Source organism: Setaria viridis, chromosome 2 (genome assembly GCF_005286985.2).
Source record: "Setaria viridis chromosome 2, Setaria_viridis_v4.0, whole genome shotgun sequence".
Taxonomy (NCBI): Eukaryota; Viridiplantae; Streptophyta; class Magnoliopsida; order Poales; family Poaceae; genus Setaria; species Setaria viridis.
Genome location: NC_048264.2, coordinates 43,814,621 through 43,836,991, shown reverse-complemented (window position 1 = coordinate 43,836,991; position 22,371 = coordinate 43,814,621). Strand labels below are relative to the sequence as shown.

The window sequence follows — 22,371 nt, the reverse complement described above, 5'->3', positions numbered from 1 at the left end:
GGAGGGTGAGCAACGAATATGACGCCAGTACTACATGATGGCATGATGCTATTGCTTGCTTGGTATCTCACTGTCAAAGGGCCTACTTAGAACGCCTATAAGGCTATAAATAGTGAGAACTTCTCACATAAACCCACCAATTTGTATAGGGTGCAGCTGTGAAAGTACTATATTTTCTAAAGGCATGCCTTTTCTAAACCCTTTTATCTTAAGATTCATGCATCAGCTTTCATCTTCAGCGAGCATGTTATTAGATTGAGGGTATTTGATCATCATAGATATGATTAGAATTCATGCGGTTAAGATATTCCCTCCGTTCCAAATTGTAGATCATTCCAATTTTCTTGAAAAGTCAAACTATTTTATGTTTGATCAAAATTATAAAGAGAATTACAAAGATTTACGGTACCGAATAGATATAATATGAAAATATATTTAATGAAAAATTTAACGGTACTTATATGGTATCATAAATATTAGTATTTTATTATATAAACTTTGTCAAATTTGAGATGCTTTGACTTTCTAAGAAAATTGGAATGACTTACAATTTGAAACGGAGGAAGTACCAAATTATGTATTTAACACTTTGACTGGGACTCCACACTTTCGGGGACAAGAGCCTTCTGTTTTGGAAAAACGCAAGAAACATCACAACTGATACAACATACATCTCCGTTAAAGCCTACACAGGACAGAGGAAACAAACATAGCAGTAGAATCTCCAACCACAAGCTACACCGAGCTTCTCTTTTTAGATGTACACCGAGCTTGTTGATCAGAGAAAAAAAAGGAGTGAGACAGTAGACGCAAGAACAAAACGCAATATACTGGTGCAGAGGTGCTCCAGACTTCATTCACCCTGTAAAGCATTTGATGAGACCTGATCTTATTAGTGACTATGCCGGTATCCATCACTGGATCGAGATGGATCGCTCTGCGGTGGATGCCTGGGTCACCGAAGGGTGTTTGTTGGTGCAGTGTGTTGCCTTCGAGTTCAGCCGCAAAACCGCATCAGAAAGAGCTCATCTGTTATTGACACTGCGGAGCATCCATGGTGGCAGCTTGCCGCTGTTTACTTGAGCAGGAATCGGTTCAGGTTCAGACTCCCCTCCTGTTCCTCTAGGTTGGCATGGCCTAAAATGGCAAGGATGAGTGGTACAGAGTAATTATGCAGTACTGGTAAGCGTGTAATATCAGTACCATGACAGGTTTAGGTAGAAATAGCAAGGTGAAACCAGAAAGTTGGTTTCAGGTACGCTTAATGGACTAACAGCATAGTCCATCAGCTAACGTACTATGGCCTCAGGAGAAAGAACTTTACTAAAAATAATGAAGGTGTGCAGAAGAGTGAAGTCGATGGAAGTATGATACCCAATATCTAGAGTCGGCAAGGAATCTGGAACTGTTGACGGTGGTGGTGATGGCGAGCTTGTTGATGCTCCATTTTGCTGCTCCCGGAGGTGTGTATTCATTAAAGCATTGTTTTTCTCCTTCTCCGCCTCCATGAGCTGTTTTAAATACAGTTAAGTCTGGCCTCCTAGACTAAATTTGTTGCACTCTGGTAGATAAGAAAGGAATCTCTACCTTTTGCAGGACACCATTTTGATCCGTAAGCGATTTCTCCTGCACAAAGGAAGATAGTTGATTGTAGATGCTGTCACCAGAAATATTATCAGCATTCAGGAATTTGATACAGGTTTTGCTGCCAGACTAGATACAACTACCACCACTAGTCTGCTGAAATGCTGACAGATTAGTGCTTTCTTTTGCATTGTCCTTTCCAGACTCTTTTTCACTATTTCATGGTAAGGAGTAGCGAATACTAAGCTCCTAAAGCATGCACTGGAGATCAGTTTCACAGTCAAACCCAAACCCCTTACTAATACATCCCATTCTCTTCCTTAATGCAATGGTTATCATTCGCTTGCCTCTCACTTCAAAACCAATTTGCATTTCCTGAAAATATCTTAGGCTGATCCCACCTGATACACAGATTCAAATCTTCCATTGATTAAAAATGAGACTCCTATAGACAAAACTTGATTCTGGTTTAGAGCATTCTGCAGCAGTTGCATTACCTAATGTTTATAATTATGAACGCTGAAAAATCAGATGTTCAAGTAAGATTTAAGCACAACAAATGAGAGGTAACAGCAAATTGTGAATGCTGATCAAGTAAGATATATTTAAGCACAACAAATGAGAGGTAACAGCAGATTGTGAATGTTGAACTAAATCAAAATACATTAATCTTACTGAAACATGTGTATGATTATGAGGCTGAAAATTTTGCTCTCCTTCCTCGAATTCTAGCAAGGTGTGCTCATAGCAACAACTTTCCCTAGTGGCTATGTTACACATGCAGCGTGCAAGGTAGAAGGGAATCTAAAGGATTGTAACTAACCTTTTTCTGGAGCTCAGAAATTGAATTGAACATGAGCTGATTCTGCACCAAGAAAAAAAATAATGTTATTATAATATAATTTCACTAAAAAATTAGTAAATATACCAAATTAGTTGTGCACAGCAGCAGCAACTTGAACCCAATTGATTCACCTTTCTTGATCTTATATGCTTCAGAGAACTGTCCAGTTGTTGCTCCAGTTGATGGAGTTCTTTTATGGTCAGTGAGTCTAGTTGTTCTCCTAACAGTTGCCTTCAGTTGAGAAAAGATACAAACAGCAAGTCAGTAGGCGTTTGTAAACAGAATAAGGATCTTCTTGAGCAAGCCTACAATACCTTTGACTCTTCTGAAGTGCATCAAGTTTGGATTTTAACCTGCCATATTCATCTCCCCAATTTGCCTGGTATAAACGGGATTGCTATCAATACAGGTAACATGCTGATTTTACTGGAATAATAGTTCTCTGATAAATACGGATATTTCATAATTATACCTGGTCTCCAATATTTGGATCAAGTACTGCTCTTTCTTCAAATGAGTAACGCTGGTAACGCTCAAGAATGCCTTCCATGCTGCAAGTAGAAATGTCATGCTTCAGCAGAAAACGTTGATGTCTTGTTTGAACATAATATAATCAGACGATTTCCTTTTTCTTTTTGCACCTTTATATTACTAGGTGCAGTACATCCTAAATCTTGTGTGACAAAACTGCAAAAGAATTCACCACGCACAATATTCAAGACGACACAGGATTAATTTTTTACAAATTTATTAAGTGCAACAGACATATGAGCATTTTCTCCTGATCCCAAAGTTTCAGAGAACATTTGGCAGTTAACCACGAATAACATGTATAACTAGATGCAAGCATGGTTGGAAGAACGTTTGTCATCACATGCACAGATAAGTAGGTGGTTACTCAATGAAGTCAGGGTGCTTCATAGTCCAAATGTGAACTCAGAAAGGGTGTTTTAGAATCAGAGAACATGTCATGAGCACATAAATGTAGCAAGCTACTTATGCAAACAAAATCTCTCATTGCTTTGTCCATAATCAGGTGGATATAACCGTTTACAGACTTAGCACCAACCTTTTTAGTAGGAATAGAATGGTGCAGTCTGTAAATACTTGTTATTGTACATTAGCAGTATGATGATTTTTTGGAATCTATTGATGTTTTCGATTCAAACTAGTATGTGTAACCAGCAACACCATTTTTTATGACAAATAGATTAAAATGGCTATAGCTTAAACCATATTATATCATCATAAATAAAATTTTCTTATATAATATTTGGAACTAGACTACCCCAAGTCCCCAACTTGCTTGGGACTGAAAGGACGATGTTGATGTTGAATATTTGGAACCCAACGTTACATGCATTCTCGTCACCACTGGTAACCAGTAGTTTCAGGAAGCTTTTTGTATGAGCTTTCTATAAAACAAAAGGAAATGAATATTATTTTGCCATGATTCGAGATATAACATCTCTCAAGTTTACATTTTAACACCAGCACATGTCACTTGTATGCAAAAGCTAAACGTGCTATTTCTTGTTGAAACACTCAAGTTTCTTGTACATCATTAGAGAGTACAGATAATAACACTATGGGAAAAGTAAAAATGTTAGTACCATTTCCCCTGAATGGATCAGTTATATATGAATATGCTGCATGAACAAGGCATGTACCCATGCAATTATTCTCATAGAATCTAACTTTTAACAACACAAGGTCATATTTCTACAATCAAGCATCCATTTCAATTCCTTTCATGCATGTAACCATAGTTGTGTTGTTTACTTGCTAATGGGACTAAAATTGGAAGTGCGTATTGAAATATGGGCCAGGAAATCGAACTTATGTTTAAATAACACTATCACCTTGCATACCACTTGTAATACCAAATATGTAACACAAGCAATCTACTAGCATATGATGCATACATATGTCTCGAAGACACTACAAATGTGTGAAATGGTTCTTCGAAAGTTTCTGTGAATGTTCAGATAAATAGTTGCAGCTCTCATGATATCTCTACAACATGGTAGCAACAGCTATTTCTATAGAATTTTGTTCAGGGTATCACAGACCAACTGAAAATTGCCAAAATGCATCTATCGCTGCATATACAAGGGACAATGAAGCAAAGGAACGAGATATGCTGATACTGATAAACAACACCCCATTATGCATTTCAGAAGACAAAAGCAGCAGTCTACTTTTGCAGAAGACATGCTCAAATGCTCCTAATTGACACTGAAGAGTTTAATCGCATGATGAAAATATCAGCACTAATCAGAGCACTTCCACCAACATCTCGGTTATATTTTGCAGCTGATATTTCATTTTCACAGAATCTATGAATCAAATAATCCTGACTTATTGCCCCACTGCAAGTTGAGTCTTCATACTAGCCACTCACCTCAAGGCTTGGGACCTACTTTGCATGTGCTAATCAGTAATCACGATTCACCACTCTTACCACTTACGCTTTAGTAACACTGGCAGCATCGGTCAGACAAAATCCAAGTCCGAGGATTACACAGAAACGACATAACCAGAAAGCGAATCAACGAATAACGATCAAAGTAACCAAAACGATCGTTGATCCAGCTCAGCTCGTCCGTGCAAACAGAATTAATCCGCACAAAACTAGCACGAAATAACCAAACATGCATGCATCCACAAACAATTCTAAGAACCCAAATCAAGCATCGAAGCACACCCAACGCCCTCAAACCCCAAGCGGGCGATCACAGCAACCGGCAGGAAGACAAGGGGATCGAAGCAGCGTGTATACGTACCTTTCATGGCTGGAGTACTCGTAGAGCTTCCCCTTGGTGGAGAAGACGATGAGCGCGACCTCGGCGTCGCAGAGCACGGAGATCTCGTGCGCCTTCTTCAGCAGCCCGTTCCGGCGCTTGGAGAAGGTCACCTGGCGGTTGATCTTGTTCTCGATCCGCCGCAGCTGCACCGGCCCGCGCCCCATCTCCGCCGCCTACCCTCTCCCGATCGCACGCGGCGCGGCAATGGCGAGGGCGACGTGTCGGGCGGGAGGAAGACGGGGAAGGAAGGATCAGGTGGCTCTCGACTCGAGTGGTGCGCAGGGAATGAAGAGCTCGGAAGAGGAAGGGGGACGGCGGTTTTAGATGGGGAGGGGAGCGGTATCCCGAAACCACGGTGGTTTCCCCAGCCGCGTTGTCGTGTTTTGATTGGACGTCTGGGTTTCGGAGCGCCGTGGAGCGATCTGGGCCGTCGGATCGGGTAAAGGATCGTTATTACGGGCCAGGCGAGGTGGGACCGTGGGGCCGGCGAGCGTGGGCACCCGTGCTCCTGAACTCACCGTGGCGCCCAGGCCTGGGATTGGTCGGGTGCCGTGTGGGCCCAGGAGTGTGCGGTTGGGTAGCGTGCTCCACGGTGAGAAATGGTTTCCCTTGCTCCAAGGGTCCGGTCTGTGTCTGTCGGGTACAAAGGGAGCGAGGTGGCAAGTGACACGTGGCGTAGCCGCCGGACGACTGACTCATGGGTCCACACGGGTGTGGGACCGCACATCAGTGAGTGTCCCCCTCTTTCTTTCTTTTTTTTCCTTCCTCTTTATTATCTGAAGTCGAATTAAAAATTAGCACTATATTAGAAGTTTTAAACGTCAACTTTATAATTTTAATTAAAAATTAGTCAAACCATATGCAATGTTCAATGTATGGCCAAATTCAAAATGTTTTTTAATATATATAATCATATTTGCTATCAACCCACTAAAACTCCACTTGTTCATGAAATAATAAAAATACAAATCTTATTAATGAGAAATTGGATCAACTAATAAATCTTATTTCAAAGATCTTTTCATATGGCATTTTGTACCAATCAGTAATATACTATCGAACTACACAGGTAAAGACCCTTAAAAATCCTAACACGCCTATTAAAAATTAATGGAGATACTAAAAATTATTGATAAAGTTACTGGACATGAAATTGCTTGGTTTTTATAGGAATCAGTAAATTGTGAACTTTTTAGCATGGTGAATAGAGCTTAAAGCTTCAAGCATTTTTCTACCATTGTGGATGCGAATATGGACTTTTGCAAAAGATGGCACATCAAAAAGGGAAAGAAATGTGATGTCATTTTCCATGAGGACGTGGTCTCTTTGTTGACAAACCGTATATAGTGGTGCTTGTAGAAATGAAAAAAAAAGGGTCGACATAATCTACACCAAGATAAGTATGTATGTAACTTGCAGGCAAAACACAATCCATAAAAGAACGTGCATGTATTGGAAACACTCGTTTAGAGAAGTTCCCAATTGTGTCCTTAGAAAGAAAAGGATGATGCTATGTATATGAGCTGAAAATTGCGACAAAAATATTAAAAAGCATACTTCTTTTTTTTTTACGATTGCACTCTTTACACAAGTACAGGAATTGTGTCTTTCACTTTTTTTTCCCTCCATGAATAGATAGATAGAGAAACAAAAATGCTAGCCACGTTTCTTTGGCAACGATGCAATGGTGCACCATAGAAGTCCTCCATGGCTCCATGCGACCATGCTCCCGTGGTTTCTGTCCTCGAGCACCGCCGCACAAGCGCACCGCCGCATAGCCTTCCACTGCCTGATCCAATGATGCAATGCCCGTCCCCGCCCAACCAAAACCAAGCCAGCATTACTTTGGTCCAGGCTAACCCGTGACCAGTGGCGCGTAGGGAAAACGCGAGACCCTATCCCTAGATACTAAAGCACAACCTAGATACTAAAGCACAACAGCAGAAAGAATATTTTATCACACATACGAGTGGAAGGACAATCCATACGTGAGCGTCGGTTTCAGGATGATGGTAGGATGATGTCAGCAATAAAAAGTAGATGCATATTCTTTAACCGGTCTATTTTTAAATCTGTTTGCACCATTATATTCCTTGCAACTAGATCTAAAAAAAAATCCACATTTTTACGTGACTATTAACTTATACTCCCTCCATACTAGTATTAGAAGTCATTTAAGACATGATTGCGCTTGCCAAGAGTAATTAGTTAAGGGGAAGTTTTCCTTCTTTGCTCTTATTAAATAGCGCTGCGGGTGTCCCTTATACAACAATTCTTCATAGACCAAGTGGTGAGCACTCCCGTTTCCGAGGCTAGTGGTCAAGTGTTCGAACCCCCAGTGACACACTATTTTTTTGACGTGGATTTTGCATGGCGCTGTGCGCTGGCTCAAATTTATCCGATGGCGCCTTATTTTCGTTCGTTTGTTTCGCCTGGGCGCTTTTTTTTCGTTCACTCGTTTTTTCGGTTCGGCGCGTTAATTTCGTTCGTTTGGCGCTCACAGCTCAGCAGGTCCGACGGTTGGAGTGCCTGCGGTATTAAGACTCGAGTGCGTGCAGTACTACTGCCTTGCCTTGACTGTTCTTCACTTGCTTGTTCATCTAGCCATAGCTTAGCTTCTTCTCTAGCTTCCTACCTGCTCCTTCCACAGCAATCTGTACGGCGCGATGGCTCATGTCCTCCATGGCTTCGATTTGAACGTTCGTATGGAGGAAGATGACGACGGCAATCATCCCTTCAATCTCAACGAGCCTATATGCTCATTCTTACTCATTTTTTCTTTCCTTTTTTTATATTCACAGCATTAACGTGAGGTGATCTCAACTTTCCGGCATAAGAAGATGACGGCCCCAACCCCAACGACGTGCTTGATTTCGACGAGCCAGAATACGACGGCGCTAATGATGCCGACGGCGGCGTGTTTGATCTCCAAGAGCAACAAGACGACGGTAAATGCATCGCTTCGATCTATCCGTTCGTTGCTTGTTCATATTATTTCGGTTCTCATTATTATTTTTTTACAGTACTGGATTTAAACTTACTAATAGATGAGTTCGGTGCAGTTGATTTGGACTTTGTACAAAATCTTGCTGGTAATTTTTTTGTCACAATCACATTCTTCTACTAGATCATGCATGAAAGTGTTTGTTTTTTCCCTATAATTAGAACATGCCGTGAATAAGTAGTATAAACATGCCGTGAATAAGGTTTTTCCCTATAATTAGAGCTATGAACGTGATTCTTTTTCTTGTAATAGAACATGCTGTCCTGAACCTCAACTTGGAAGCAGTTCATGGAGGATTACCCCACCGAAGGAAGGAAATGACTGAAGCTCTCCAAAAACGAGTTTACCAAGCTTTGTTAGCTAGAAGCAATGATGGTACACTACACAAGGAAGACACTGCATTTGTTGCTGCTCAATTTGACATTCATATACGGACAGCTCAGCGTGTTTGGAACCGAGGTAAAACACAACTTAGAAGCGGTGTTCCGGTTGTGGTTTGTAGTCTAAAGAAGGGTAGAGTTGGACGTAAAGCAATACCTTTTGATTTGGAAGCATTGCGAAACATTCCTCTAAAGGAAAGAATGACTATAGAGGATGTGTGCGCCAAACTAAACATGAGCAAATGGAGGTTTCAAAGGTATTTGAAACTAGGATTGATTAGGCGCCACTCTAGTAGCATCAAACCATATCTCACTCAAGCTAACAAGAAGTCTAGGTTACAATGGTGTGTTGACATGGTTAATAGGGAGTTGCTTGATGATCCAAGGTTTAAGGACTTGTATGACTTTGTGTTCATTGATGAGAAATGGTTCTACCTACATCAAAAATCTGAAAGATATTATTTGCTACCCGAAGAAGATGATCCCCATCAGACTTGTAAGAATAAGAACTACATCCCTAGGCTCATGTTCTTGTGTGTTTGCGCTCGGCCAAGGTTTAGGGATGGGAATTGTATTTTTGATGGTAGGATTGGTTGTTTTCCACTTGTTCAGTATGAAGCGGCTCAAAGAGGTAATGAGAGGACAGGTCGTGTCCGTGGAGACTTGGTTATGAAGCCCATAACTTCGATCACTAGAGAAGTGATTAGAGGTTTTATGATCAACAAAGTGTTGCCTGCCATTAGAGCTAAGTGGCCAAGAGAAGATGTGGGTAGACCAATATTCATTCAACAGGACAATGCACCTTCTCACTTGAAATTAGATGACCCACAATTTTGTGAGGCCGCTAAGCTAGGAGGATTTGATATTCGCCTAATATGTCAGCCACCAAACTCTCCAGATTTCAACATTCTCGACTTGGCTTTTTTTCGAGCTATACAAGCAATTCAATATGAGAAGAATGCAAAAACAATGGAGGCTCTACTTCCAGCCGTGCAAGAGGTAATTTGCTCAACAATTGTTCACACATGTTTCGATGTTTTCTTCCACAATAATTTGCAAACCGAATTAAACTTCCACAACAATTGTTCACACTTGTTATGTAGGCATTCATGGAGTACTCACCACGCCTTGCAAACCGAATGTTTCTAACACTACAAGGTGTTTTCGTGGAAGCTATGAAGAAGAAAGGTTGCAACAACTTCAAGATACCTCACATGAAAAAAGGAACATTGGAAAGACAAGGTCGGCTGCCATCTTGTATCCCCTGTGATCCATCTTTACTGGATGAAGCCGAGGCTACTCTTGCTGCATGAAACAAGTAGATTGATGGTTGTTAGTTTTAGTAATGGAGACAAATCTTGTTAATTACCAGTTAATTAGAATTCAATGTTAATGATCTTACCGCTGCTTTGGCGTCCTCCATAGCCTTCTTGGCAGCGAGCTTACGCTCGCGCCTCTCCTTAGCCTCCTCTTTGACCGTCTTGAGCACGTCTGGAGGCAGCACGATTTGATCGCCATCGAACACGATATTGTCGACATCTGGAATGAAAAACTCACACTCGAATTCGTAGAAGCCATGAATAACGGCGAAGATCATGTAGTCTGCGTGCTTGAGACCACAGCGAGAGCATGGATAGCGCCCACTGTGCACACGATCCCATGCTTCGCGGTTTTCATGAATGACTTGACAGCGGCGGCAAATAAAAGCGCCCGGCGGCAAAGAATCCGGCACCATCGCCGAGTCTGGCGCGAGCTCCTGCAACTCCGGCGAGGGGATGGTATCTACCTCCGACTCAGGCACGATCTCCTCCGACTCCGGCGCGATGATCTCCTCGGACTCCGGCGCGACGATCTCCTCCGACTCAGGCACGATCTCCTTCGACTCCGACGCGGCAATCTCCTCGGACTCCAGCGCGACGATCTCCTCGGACGCCAGCGCGATCTCCTCCGGCGCGACGATCTCCTCGGACGCCGGCTTGGACTCCATGACTTGGGCGAGCGGCGAGCGTACGCGCGTCTGGCAGCGAGCGCGAGCAGCGAGTAGACGAGGCAAGAGGCAAGCAGGTGAGTGGACGACGCGAGCGGCATGCGGCGCTATTAATAGCGATTAACGCGGCAGCGAGTCGTAGGAGGCGAACGGCGCGTTAATAGCGGCGCTGGAGCCCAAGCGGAGGGGCAGCAGCGTCAAATTTTGCCTAACCACGCCAGAACGACTTCTTTTACTCGTTTCCATCCAAACGCCAGAACGACTCCTAATACCAGTATGGAGGGAGTATTAAAGTATAGTAGCTACTTATGTAGAAACCGTGCAACAACTTATGTATTAGATTTGATGTAAATACTAAGAGACAACTCTTATAGAGATATTGTAACAGGTTATGTGTAGACAATGTATTGAACTTGTATAGAGACTATGTAGCAACTTATATTGTATGTCTATTTGTCTAGTAATAAATTTATGTAGAGATAAATGTGTTATATTGTACAAAGGACTGTAACAACTTATATGCAAGCAATATAATGATTTATGTAGTATGTCTAGTATCACCACGATATAGCAACTTACATAGACACTTCACGTAAAACTAAACAACATGAGTGAAAAATACATCTAGCAAAGTTACTACATACTTATGATAAGTAACTGTTGTACATTCAATATAAATTAATAGTATAAAAAATACTTTAAAATATATGTATTATGGGTCTTGTTTTGTAGATCTCGTTACAAGAAATGCGGTGGTGAAAACGAAATTGAAAATGGACACTCTATTAGAAAATTATCATAATTTTTAAACATGAAACGAAATAAAAATGGATGGGCTGTAGCAGCCCCACTTCATCCTGCCAAGTCACAGCAGGCCGTACAGGTTACGCTGGCGCGATCCTAGTTTTTCCCGTTGCTTTCGCTTCGTCCTTCCGCTGCGGGCTGCGGCCCGGCGTTTGCAGCGAGCGCGCATGCAGAAACCAATCAGTTGCGCCCAGGTAGTCAGGTATCAATGTGTGGTGTGACGGTTTTTGTGTCTCCCAGGTCCCAGTCCCAGCCCCCCCCAGCCCATGCCGCTCGCCCGCTCCGGCGGTCCGGCCTGAGCCGCGAGCGGCGAGCCACGCAGGAAAGGAAACGGACGAGGAACGATAATCCCAGCCGAGGACGCGGACAGCAAGGCCTCCAGCAACAACGCTGTGGGCCTGTGGTGGCCCACCCCCGACGCCACGACGACGCCACAGTCCACTGTCCAGCGACAGCTTGTGCTGCAGCTGCAGGCATGCTGGCTGCTGCAGTGACCGAACAGAGAAAAGCGCCGCACATGGAGATGGAGCACAGGACGGCAAGCATGCAGCAGCTGAAAATGGTGCTGTTTGCTTTGGTGGCCAGGGGTTGAAAAATATACATACATACATCGATGGCCAGCAGCTGAAAAGTATGGTCTTGTTTAGCTGCCTAACTTTGGACAACCAAAATTACTGTAGCGCAACTGTAGCATTTCGTTTGTATTTGTGAATTATTGTTCAAATTGACTAATTAGGTTCAAAAGATTTGTCTTACAAAGTACAATAAAACTGTGCAATTAGTTTTTGATTTCGTCTATATTCAGTACTCCATGCATGTACCGCAAGTTTGATGTGATGGGAAATCTTTTTTTTGCATGGTGCTAAAGTTAGGATTTTGAAAGGAACTAAATAGGATCTGTATCCAATTATCCATCGATGGCCACTAGCCCACTGGCTACCACTACGAGTCTACGACGTGTTTCTTTCTCCCTCGCCTTTTGGCCCCGGCACACAAGAGACCAGCGGGCACTTTCCGTGCTATGCTTTTCAAGTTTTCAGGGGAAATCTGCAGATTCAGGTAATCAGGGGACCAGCACCAGCGCGTCCCTCGAATGCGAAGGACGGAGCGGAATGGTCATTTCCACGTATTCTGTGTCATTATCGTCCCGTGCCATTTTCGGTATCATGCTTGAATGGACGGAAACCTCACGTTTTCGGTAATAAGAAGAAAAGGCAACAACGATGTTTCCAGGTTGGCAACGACGGGAACCTCAAGTTTTGTTTGTGGGTGAAAAAACCCATGTCAGCGACTCGTATGGCTCTGTCGTGTTGTATCATATTAGCGTCATCTTGTTAATTTGGATATGTATCTTTAAGTCTTTACAGACATCAATCAAGTCGTTGTAGTATAGTGGTGAGTATTCCCGCCTGTCACGCGGGTGACCCGGGTTCGATCCCCGGCAACGGCGATTTGGTATTTTTTTGGTTCACTTTGTAAATCATGAATTGATTTTGTAGCTGCGGCATGCCGGCATCTATCTCAGTCGAATCGCTCGCTTTTGCAAACCACTTGATCTTATATATTTTTGAACTTCCAACTGATCTTTAGTTTCTTTGTTTGTAAGCAAAGGCACCCACAAGGCCACAACCACTAAAACTATCATCAAAGGGAAATGTGGGACACAAATTGAGTACGAATTCAGACATTGCACACTCGTACGCTCGTGGCCGAAGATACCTTTTGTTTTGCAGCTAATGCCGATCATGTTACCTGTGCTCTCATGAAACAAACAGTAACAAACATGGAAAGCAACTAGTCAACTTTAGGCTGTCTTTTCAATCAATCCTTTACACAAGAAGACAAACTTTGGCAGATCCATTTTGCAGTTGGAGCATATCATCATACAGACAGAAACATGGAACATGAGAAATAAGGACAAACCACATAATTCTGGGGGTAAAGATCAATAGCATAGCCAGTAACTTTATTCTAATTTGAAGGTAATCCAATTCCGACGTTACACCTGTTGTTGCATCACACGAAAAAAAAAATGTAAACACCCTAAAAACGGCAAAGACAGTTTTCCAGGGAGGTGATAACTTTTCAAGTTACAGCAAATGATCTCAGTCCATCAGCGCTAACCAAAACAGTATTTCCTTTCAGTATGACTATGTTGCATTTTCATTTCTTGGGAGGGCCATTTGCAGTGGCAACTCCACCCTTAGGGGGGTTAAGCTCATCCCAGGCCTCAATCCATGTGACCATGGCGTCGGCAAGCTTGTTGAAGTATCCATCTACCTTACCGAGCTTCGCCCTCACCTGCTTGGCCAGCTCAAGGTAACACTTCTGGACAGTGGTGGCCTCCTTTGGAAGGGAAACTGACTGGAAGAAGGGTATCAGCTCCTCTTGCCAGAAGATGCCGTTGTATTCCTTCTTCAGGTTGACAAACGGATTGCTTGCTTTGCTGTGCCAGATGTAGGGCAGGCCAGTCTTCACACCCAGGCCCAGATGATCTGTAATCACCTGTGTTCCAGCAGAGAAGACATTGACATGGTTTAGTCAGTACAAAGATACTGCCCCAGACAGAGAATGTCCATGGACTGGTAAGACTCACTAGCTTGCACAATGCAACCAGTACTAAGCAACTGTGCATGTCCATGGATTAATTTTGTTGCATTTGTAGGCATAACAGCAATCAATTCTGAAGAAAATAACAGAAAATACCTTTGTGCACCATCCTGCCCACATATCGTCGTAGCGACCAATAGGCTGGCCATCGCCCATAAGACCGAAGTACATCGCAGGACCAATGAGCTCACGATCAAATGCAAGGTTCATTCCACACATGGGGAAGAGGGTGCCCTTTGGGATTGTAAGAATAGCATCCACATACCTGATTTCAGGAAATAAATACCAGATTAGCAAAAGATGATGATTGCCAGAATGATGAAAGCTGCTGAAAGGTACCATCTTTACCTAGTATTCCTCTCAAGGGGCTTGACAAGCTGGGTAGGGGCATCATAGTCTGGAATGTTGAGCCAAAGCCCATGAGAAACAGCAGTTGGGACACCCTCACGAAGGCTGAAGGGGTACCCACGAACGAAATCAGCACCATCACGGTATGGGTCATACAGAGTATTGAAGAAAAATGGAGTTGAAGGACTCAGAAGGTTCTTGATGTGCTGCTCAAGTGCATTTATGTCCTTTCCTGATGGATCCTTAGCAACCTGCGAGTTTGCAAAAAGAACAGGTCACTGACAAGCCAATGATAAACAATAGAGGAAAGACCTGGCACGGATTAGCAATACCTAAATCTATTTAACAAGTACAGAGTAGATGACTAAAATAATGGAGTCACATTCCAAGTCTGTGAATTATACTGCAAGGGATATACATGTGCTAGTGTCACCTGCCAACCAACATAGAAAACTATTCTGTAGCCTGTAGGCCTCTCTTTCATGCAAGTAATGTTTTCTAAACAAATACTAGTTCAAAGAAAGCCAAGCTCTTAAATTTGGCTTCTAAATTAATGAATATAGAAGTTTTTACCATAAATCTCCACATCATAAGCCAGCCAATGGTCCAGTAAACTATTTTACAAGCAGGTGGGACCCTAGAGTAACGCTTTCAAGATTTTAGCCCCATAGGAACCTTTCTATTACCCCAATGATAATCCCTAGAGATTCTTAAAATGTCTCTTGAGACGTGACTTCTTATGTTTCCTGTTCCCCTTTTTGTCTTTTACAAGATATTCCTTTAGTGAGTTCTTAAGCGTACAGGACCTTCAGTATTTCAGAGTTGAAACGATGCAAGGAGAAAACAAAAGGTGGAGTGTAATGCAAGGCTTGATGATGACCTGGTCCACAAGGTGGTGGTGATTTCAGGGCATTGGTAGCTCCAACCTAGCATTACATTATATTTCTAGCGCAAAGGCATGATTTATGGTCATAATAAAAGCTTATGGCAATAAAAAAGATAGCATGGTCCAAGATTACATGGATAATGCCGTTCATTCCAACCACAATGTATGTTTAGAACTTCAGAATAAACTATGCAAGGTGCAATCCAGAAAACTCTCTACTGTTACTTTAGTATTGTCCAATAAGCATTTTTGTCCCCTAGTTACCCAGTCTACTGATCATGACCCTGCAACATAAACAAATGCATATGCATTAAGACAACTGACAAAATATGGCGGCAAGGCGATATATACAATTTATCCAGCAGCCATTTTGAATTAGCAGACACCGAAGATCAAACGCATATTCCAGTTCGTATAACCTCCAACTGGACGCAATGCAGGGCCAAAGCAGTGAGGCTAGATCCAATACTTGAAGCTTTTTTAGAGGTGAAACAAATCAAAAGTCTTGCCACCATACGCATGACTGAACTCCAAGGATTAAGGAGACACTATCAAGCCCGATAGATCAATCAATCATCTGAAAAACGTGAAATATGGTTTCCACGTTCCACCTACCCAGATCACAGTAAGACAGTATGACCATAACAAACAGGGCGGGTAACGGAAAAGACGTCAAAAATTTGCATCACAATACTCATTCCGGGTACGCATTGTATCCCAAATTTCACAACCCAATCTATTCCCACGAAGAAAACAACCCAAGGATCTCGCTGTATTTACCCGTCACATACCTAACCAGATCTGAGGCCCCATCCCCACAAAATCGGAGCCCAATAACGGCAAGACCACCCGCAACAGAACAGAGGAAACGGGAAGCATAGATCTCGGATCATCACAAGGAAAGGAGAGGAGCGGAGCGATAGGGTGGCACTCACGAAGCAATCGTCGTCGATGGTGTAGATGTACTTCTTCTTGGAGACCATGTAGCCGAAGCAGCGGCACGCGGAGTCCTTGAAGGAGATGCAGGTGGCCTTGGGCCCGAGCATGCGGGTGATGTCGTTGCGGTTGTAGAGGTCGTAGTCGAAGCCCTCCGGGACGCGGATGGTCTTGTTGGGGTCGCCGTCCTGCACGATGATGAGGTGGTAGGGCTGGAAGAAGGGCCGCCACATCTCCAGGAAGTCGAGGTTGCGGATCGTCGGGATGACGATGTCCAGCTCGTCCTTGAGCAGCGGCGTCGGGGCGCGGGAGGCGGACGCCATTGCGGGCGGGCGGGCGGCGGAGGGGAGGGATGCGGGTGGCCGGCCGGGCGGTGGTGGTGGGAAACTGGGAATGGCGTTGGGACTGCCGGACTGGGGAGGGAAACGGCGGGGTATAAAAGGAGGGAGGGTGGCCGGGGATGGACCGGCCGCGGCGGGTGGGCTGGTGGAGCTGGCTTGTGCCGGAAGGGAGGGAACGGGGGCCTCTTGTGGTTGGACCCATTCAAACGTCCGGCCATTGAGAAGCCCGTCTAAAATGTACAGTAGTACAGGGTTCGGCCCGGCCAAAAAAAAGTACTCAGTTAGCTTAATAATTTTTGAAAATATAAAAATTTGTAAGCATGCAAATTGTGTGTGCATATTTATATTTTTAAATAAAAAAAAATTCATACATCATACAGTATTGTATTTTCTAAATACTGGACAAATGTTTTTAACTTTGCGCAACAAAACAATGAATTAAGCAGATCAACAATGTAGGTAAATTCAAGAATAGTATCTTCATCATGAAAATTAGTGTCATACCATATAACCATTTTTGCTCTCGATGTTATAGTTGCACTAGTTCAATTGAGTCGCTTGGTTTGGTTGGTTGTTGTCGTTATACTATCAGATAATACAATTAGTTACTCTCTTGCCTAACTCGTTTAAAAAACTCTCATATCGTACTCAGCGGTCGTCCGATCGAAATCACATATGGAGGGAGACCGCATCCTATACGATCGGGTTGGTCATGCGAAATTCATATCCAGGCCGGACGGCGCATGATTGATGAACAGGACGAGACCGAGCACGGTGGTCCGCTTGGCATTCTCATCAGAGGTCGCTTCGCCACTTGGACATAGGGCCAAGAACAAGAAGACGCAGGCTGCGCGTTTTAATTTTGTTGAGTGCAAGCGCGGTGACTTGAAGATCACAGCAGGGAAGAAAAGACCGCGCCTTTCCGCGGCACACGCCATTGCATGCTCTGCCAATGAGTGGATGAATTTTGTTGTACTTTGCGAGACGAATCTTTTGAGCCTAATTAGTCAATGTTTGGACAATAATTCACAAATACAAACCAAACGCTACAGTATACTACAGTGCTGGCACAGTAATTTTGGTCGTTCAAAACTGGGCAACTAAACAGAGCCTCAGTCAAGCTGGCACGAGTAGTCAAACCATGCTGCTGCCCCTGCCCGTGCGGTTTGATCGTCTATTCATCCGTCATACTGCCACGTATCGGAAAAGCTAGAGCTTTTTGACCGGTACTCGTGCCTTTTGCTGCCCATGTAGCAGAGCACAAACGCAAGTGCACGAAGGGGATGGACTCCAGTGCTCCACAAGCTCAAGTGCACGGCGGTTGGGTCCTGATGCACTGGGTGTTTGATACCAAGTGCTAAACTTTAGCAATATTACATCGGATGTTCGGATACTAATTAGGAGAATTAAACATAAGCTAATCATAAACTAATTGCAGAACACCAAGCTAATTCGCAAGACAAATCTATTAGGTCTAATTAATCCATCATTAGCAAATAGTTACTGTATCACCACATTGTCAAATCATGAACTGATTAGGCTTGATAGATTCGTCTCGTGAGTTAGACTCCATCTGTGCAATTAGTTTTATAATTAGTCTATATTTAATACTTTTAATTAGTATCAAACATCTGATGTGATAGATGCTAAATTTTAGGACGTGCTAAACATCTCCATTCTCTCGCAGTCTTTGGGTCGCTTCTGCGTCGTTGCAGGTGCTTTGTCGTCGGGGCACCGACCACCGAGGGTTGGGTCGCGTAGCGGCAGCGTACTTACGGTTGAGAGATCCGAGGCACGTACACGTTGTCGCGGTGGCTTGACTTTGCTTGTCGCGTGCGTGGCGTGAACCTGAACCAGGTCGCGTGACGATACGGCGCATGCACGATACGAGCAGCGCACTGACAGAGGTAGTGGCACGGCCTTTTTCCGAGCTGCTAGCTGACCGGAAAAAGGTCGCCCCTTCTTTGCCCGCGTCGCACGCCGGCGGTTGCCATCGTCATAAAGCTCAGCGCTGGACGCTGACAACTTGCCTGAGCAGTGATCTGCAATCCACCAATCCACGTAGTACCGGACTAGTAGCTGCCATCCTCCACCTGAACCGCACACCACCAATCGCAAGCTCCGTTGAGCATGTCCGCGGCCTCGAGCACGTACGCCCCCGCCGTCGCTCCTCTGCGATCAATCGGACAACCGGAGGCAGTAGGTTGGGTGATTCGCCGCTGCAAAAGAGGTTCGCCCTCTCGGTGTCCTGGTCAGCCCGGCGTCCCTGAACAGCCTCGACAGGCCGCGCTGCGACCGCTCCAGGATCAGCGTCACGACCTCCGACGGGTTCGACACCAGGAACGCCGCTCAACCTCCCGCATCGTGCCGATCGCCGGCCGGCTCCGACTGAAAGAAGTTGGGCTGAGTTCTGTAGTGGGTGTACATTCAGTTGGTCGGTGACCGAATCGTCCTGGGGTGTACAGCGTGACGCGCGGGACCCGGTGCGTGACGGCTCCCCGCGGATGCAGGAGGAGTTGCGTCGTCAGGATTGCGTACCTGTTGAACGGCAACGACGTGTCCTGAGCAACGGGAGGAAGGAGCAGCTTGGGTACTGGAACAAGTCTGAAACTGAAAATTTGTGCTCTGACGAACCGTTACGGGAAGGTAAAAGTTCAGTGCTTATCACTATCTCTAACGGGTTGGCGACGCTCGCCTGAACGCATCTTATGCCAGCGAACTCGAGCCAGAGCCAGCAGTTTGTGGCAATACAGCTCTGAATCTCAATCGGCCTCCGACGAACATCGATCACCGAGCTGCAGTTCCGGACATCAGGATTCAGACCGAACCAAAGGTTAACGCGCGCACGAGGCTCCGCGATCCTAACAAGATTTCTGGAGGACAGGCAGAAACAAGACCTTGCGTTGCCCACAAGAACAAGCAGCTAGCTGCTCCAAAGACCAGACAGACTGACAGAGAACTGAACTGAAAAATAGGGTTGTGCTTCTTGAGCTCTGCATCATCCCTGAAAACTGAAATGAAACGCCGTAGCAAGAAGCGAAGCATATAAGTTCTACCATCACGAGGAATTTGAATTTTCTCTGCCAGATTTTGGATTGGATCGTTTCCTCACCGTACCTTAAAATCATGAGACAAGGATTTCGAAGATTTTGATGCTCCTCTGTGACATCAGCACTGACCTGGAATAACTTTCTTGCACGGGTGTACTACATCAATAGCAAAGCTTGTGAAGATTCTCAATCTATTTCTCTTACACAATGGAACGTACTGGTTTTCAGGGTTTGTGGTTTCTGTCTCTTTGTTTGGAGAAGAGATGCAGGCGCGCAAGGTCCTCAGCCTTCAGGCGCTGGCGTTCGGAGAGAACATACCAACTGGTCGGAGAATATGCATGCCTCAGGCCCTCAAAGCCTCGAAGGCCATACAACTCTGAGGCTCGTGTCCTTGCCATGGCGTAACTTTCATACTCTTTCTGTTAGATGGCTGATTTTGCTTACTAATTTGAAACATTTTTGTACTTTCATTTTTCTTAACTGAAGCAGATCCCATGGTCATCTGTTATTTTTGAATGATTCAGGATTCTGCAGCAGAAGGGGACATGCGCGAAGATTATACCGATACATGCCGGGGACAACATGCATAGGCCCCTGTCTGAGCTTTCAAGGAAGTTTGGAATATCCCTCTGGCAGCTCTGCATTATACGGATACCAGACACTGCATTTTCAGCTGGTTGCCGATGTAGGAGTAAGAAACAAATCACTACCGTCGAGAATCATATTAGACGCCCAAACGATCGTACATCACGAAAAAGAAAGCTTAAAGTTTATTCCGCACACACACGATATTACCATAACACACGCACGCCCGAACCCCAATATCCACAGGCACACGGACACGGCATGCACGCCGGAGCAGCGCCGGCGAGCGCGGCGTGCGCGCACCATCGCCGCCACCGGCGCCGTCTGAACTCTGATCGATCACTTGTCGGCTGCGGACGAGGACTCGGAGAAGAAGCGGTTGAGGGCCGGGAAGACCTCCGGTCGCTGCGTGGCGAGGAAGCGGCGGAACGCGTGCTGGCTGTAGCGCTGGCCCTCGTCGGCGTTGTCCAGCACAGCGCTCTGGCGGCTGGCCTTGCTCACCCGCACGTCCGGGTTCATGAACACGTTCCGCGTCAGCTGGAACACGCACATCCCCGTCACGAACGACATGGCCGCGATCAGCGGGTACACCTGCACGCACGCCGAGAGCACGAGGGTTACATACACTAGCGCACGATCATGAAGCCTTAGCCAGTTAACCACCTGCCCTACAATTACAAAAGAAGAGGAATGATCAGATGCGTACATCTGGCTTCAACCAACGGCCCATGTCGTCGACGCTAGCTGCTGCAGGTTCTGCTGGGATCACTGCTGGAAATCTGGAACTCCGAAACTCTTTTGATGGCTTCTGCTTTTTCGATCTTGTGCTGCTGCTGGAAGCTGATCGATGGATGCCATGCAAACGCGCTCGCGTGCGTTTATATACCCGCCGGCACAATGTCCAGCAACCCGCGAAGCAAATTGCTTGGTCATGTCGCGGTGTCGGGGCGATGCTTTCCCGTGGGCGACGAGGTGGGTTTCGCTTCACGTTCACGGAGTGAGCAGGCCGCTCTCGCCCGCTCGTGCTCCCGTGCCGAAACCATGAGCTGCCCGTTGTTTCCCGGCGGCCTTGGTTGTCAAGGTCTCGGCGCGTGCGCGCTCCCCGGCGGCGCAGGTCAATCCCGGCCCACACGACCGTTCGATTGGTTGCGGTCAACGCCAGCAGAAGGTTCCAGGTCAGCAGCCCGTTGCACTCACAGGGGTTTGCGTCATCAACTCACTCATGATATCTCTCTTGACTCCGTCGACGTCGGCGTGCGTCGTACGTGTGGATGGGGGATGGCGAGTGCCAGTCGGAATATGCTGCTCTTTTTCTGGACGTGAAATTGCCGGCCAAGTCCGGGAAACTGCCGAGACTCTCTTTCAGGTTTCTGAATCCGTGGGAGTAAGTCTGGTTTTTGCTCGTAACTGCTGGATGAGCAGCTACGCTTTCGTTAAGTTTGGGCCGGCTGGGACGATGCGCTGCGTCGCTGGCGATGCTTGAACAGACTCGCTGGATTCGTGAGAGGACGGAATGGTGACAGCCTGACACGATAAAATTTGATGGATGGGCATTGCACGGATCGATGCTTCAGACAACGAGGAGTTGTTTATGTGCCCTAGTGCAATACCATGGGCACGGACTCGTGTTTGGAATTCCGCGTAGAAGCACGTAAAGGTGGGGTGTCCGTGTACTACAAAAGCGTGAATAAAATCTTGCCATACCAGTCGTGGAGAACTCGTCGAACTGGTTTATAAGCTTGTAGGGTTCTGGATGTGCTACAACAAAATTGTAATTCAAACTTTTTCACATGAATCGTACTTCAACTGAAGACCATGGTCGACATCTAAACTAGCTTCTTCTGTGAGTTTCGTTTTCCTGATACCGGCTCTTCTGTGACTTCGGCGGGGCTCTAGCGAAAACGGAGGAGGATTTGCAATGGAAGTGGTTTCATTGCTTGTGTATATAGGGCTGAAACTCCCAAAACTAGCCTTTTTACGGCCCACAACACCAGGCTTCAACGGGCCAAATTTGGTAGGGCTCTATTAGGGATGATTCCCACGCCCTTGGCCCACCGGCGAGCTACGGTGGCCGCCGCCTCCTCGCCGGCGCCGCCACAAATATCTCCCACTGCCTGTTCCCACGACGTGATGTCGGTAACCGCACAAGCTAACGGTCAATGACACTGGACCCCAACCCATCTGTGGGACCCACCTTCCCGAGAG

At 45.4% G+C, this 22,371-nt stretch overlaps 3 protein-coding genes and 1 non-coding gene across 5 annotated transcripts; 1 reads left to right on the top strand and 3 right to left on the bottom strand.

Annotated features, from left to right (window-relative positions):
- Positions 1-550: 550 nt before the first annotated feature.
- On the bottom strand, positions 551-5,548 carry LOC117845187 (MADS-box transcription factor 18). 2 transcript variants are annotated; one of them, XM_034726138.2, is made up of 8 exons: positions 5,215-5,548; positions 2,901-2,979; positions 2,743-2,807; positions 2,560-2,659; positions 2,408-2,449; positions 1,588-1,657; positions 1,375-1,511; positions 551-1,137 (listed from the first exon to the last, which is right to left on the bottom strand). In XM_034726138.2, exons 1-8 carry the CDS (start codon positions 5,397-5,399, stop codon positions 1,123-1,125), a joined length of 693 nt encoding a protein of 230 aa, XP_034582029.1. In that variant the 5' UTR covers positions 5,400-5,548; the 3' UTR covers positions 551-1,122. The 2 variants fall into 2 exon arrangements, with proteins under 2 accessions (XP_034582029.1, XP_034582027.1); XM_034726136.2 differs by having other exon boundaries at positions 1,588-1,626; positions 5,215-5,536.
- Positions 5,549-12,788: 7,240 nt separating this feature from the next.
- On the top strand, positions 12,789-12,860 carry TRNAD-GUC (transfer RNA aspartic acid (anticodon GUC)). Its single transcript has one exon. It is a non-coding gene; the product is annotated as a tRNA-Asp (tRNA).
- Positions 12,861-13,349: 489 nt separating this feature from the next.
- LOC117842288 (UDP-arabinopyranose mutase 3) lies at positions 13,350-16,600 on the bottom strand. The gene is made up of 4 exons (XM_034722678.2): positions 16,190-16,600; positions 14,369-14,619; positions 14,117-14,285; positions 13,350-13,915 (listed from the first exon to the last, which is right to left on the bottom strand). Exons 1-4 carry the CDS (start codon positions 16,511-16,513, stop codon positions 13,574-13,576), a joined length of 1,086 nt encoding a protein of 361 aa, XP_034578569.1. The 5' UTR covers positions 16,514-16,600; the 3' UTR covers positions 13,350-13,573.
- Positions 16,601-20,273: 3,673 nt separating this feature from the next.
- Positions 20,274-21,034, bottom strand: LOC117846030 (uncharacterized). Its single transcript, XM_034727129.2, has 2 exons — positions 20,873-21,034; positions 20,274-20,757 (listed from the first exon to the last, which is right to left on the bottom strand). Exons 1-2 carry the CDS (start codon positions 20,894-20,896, stop codon positions 20,506-20,508), a joined length of 276 nt encoding a protein of 91 aa, XP_034583020.1. The 5' UTR covers positions 20,897-21,034; the 3' UTR covers positions 20,274-20,505.
- Positions 21,035-22,371: the final 1,337 nt, after the last annotated feature.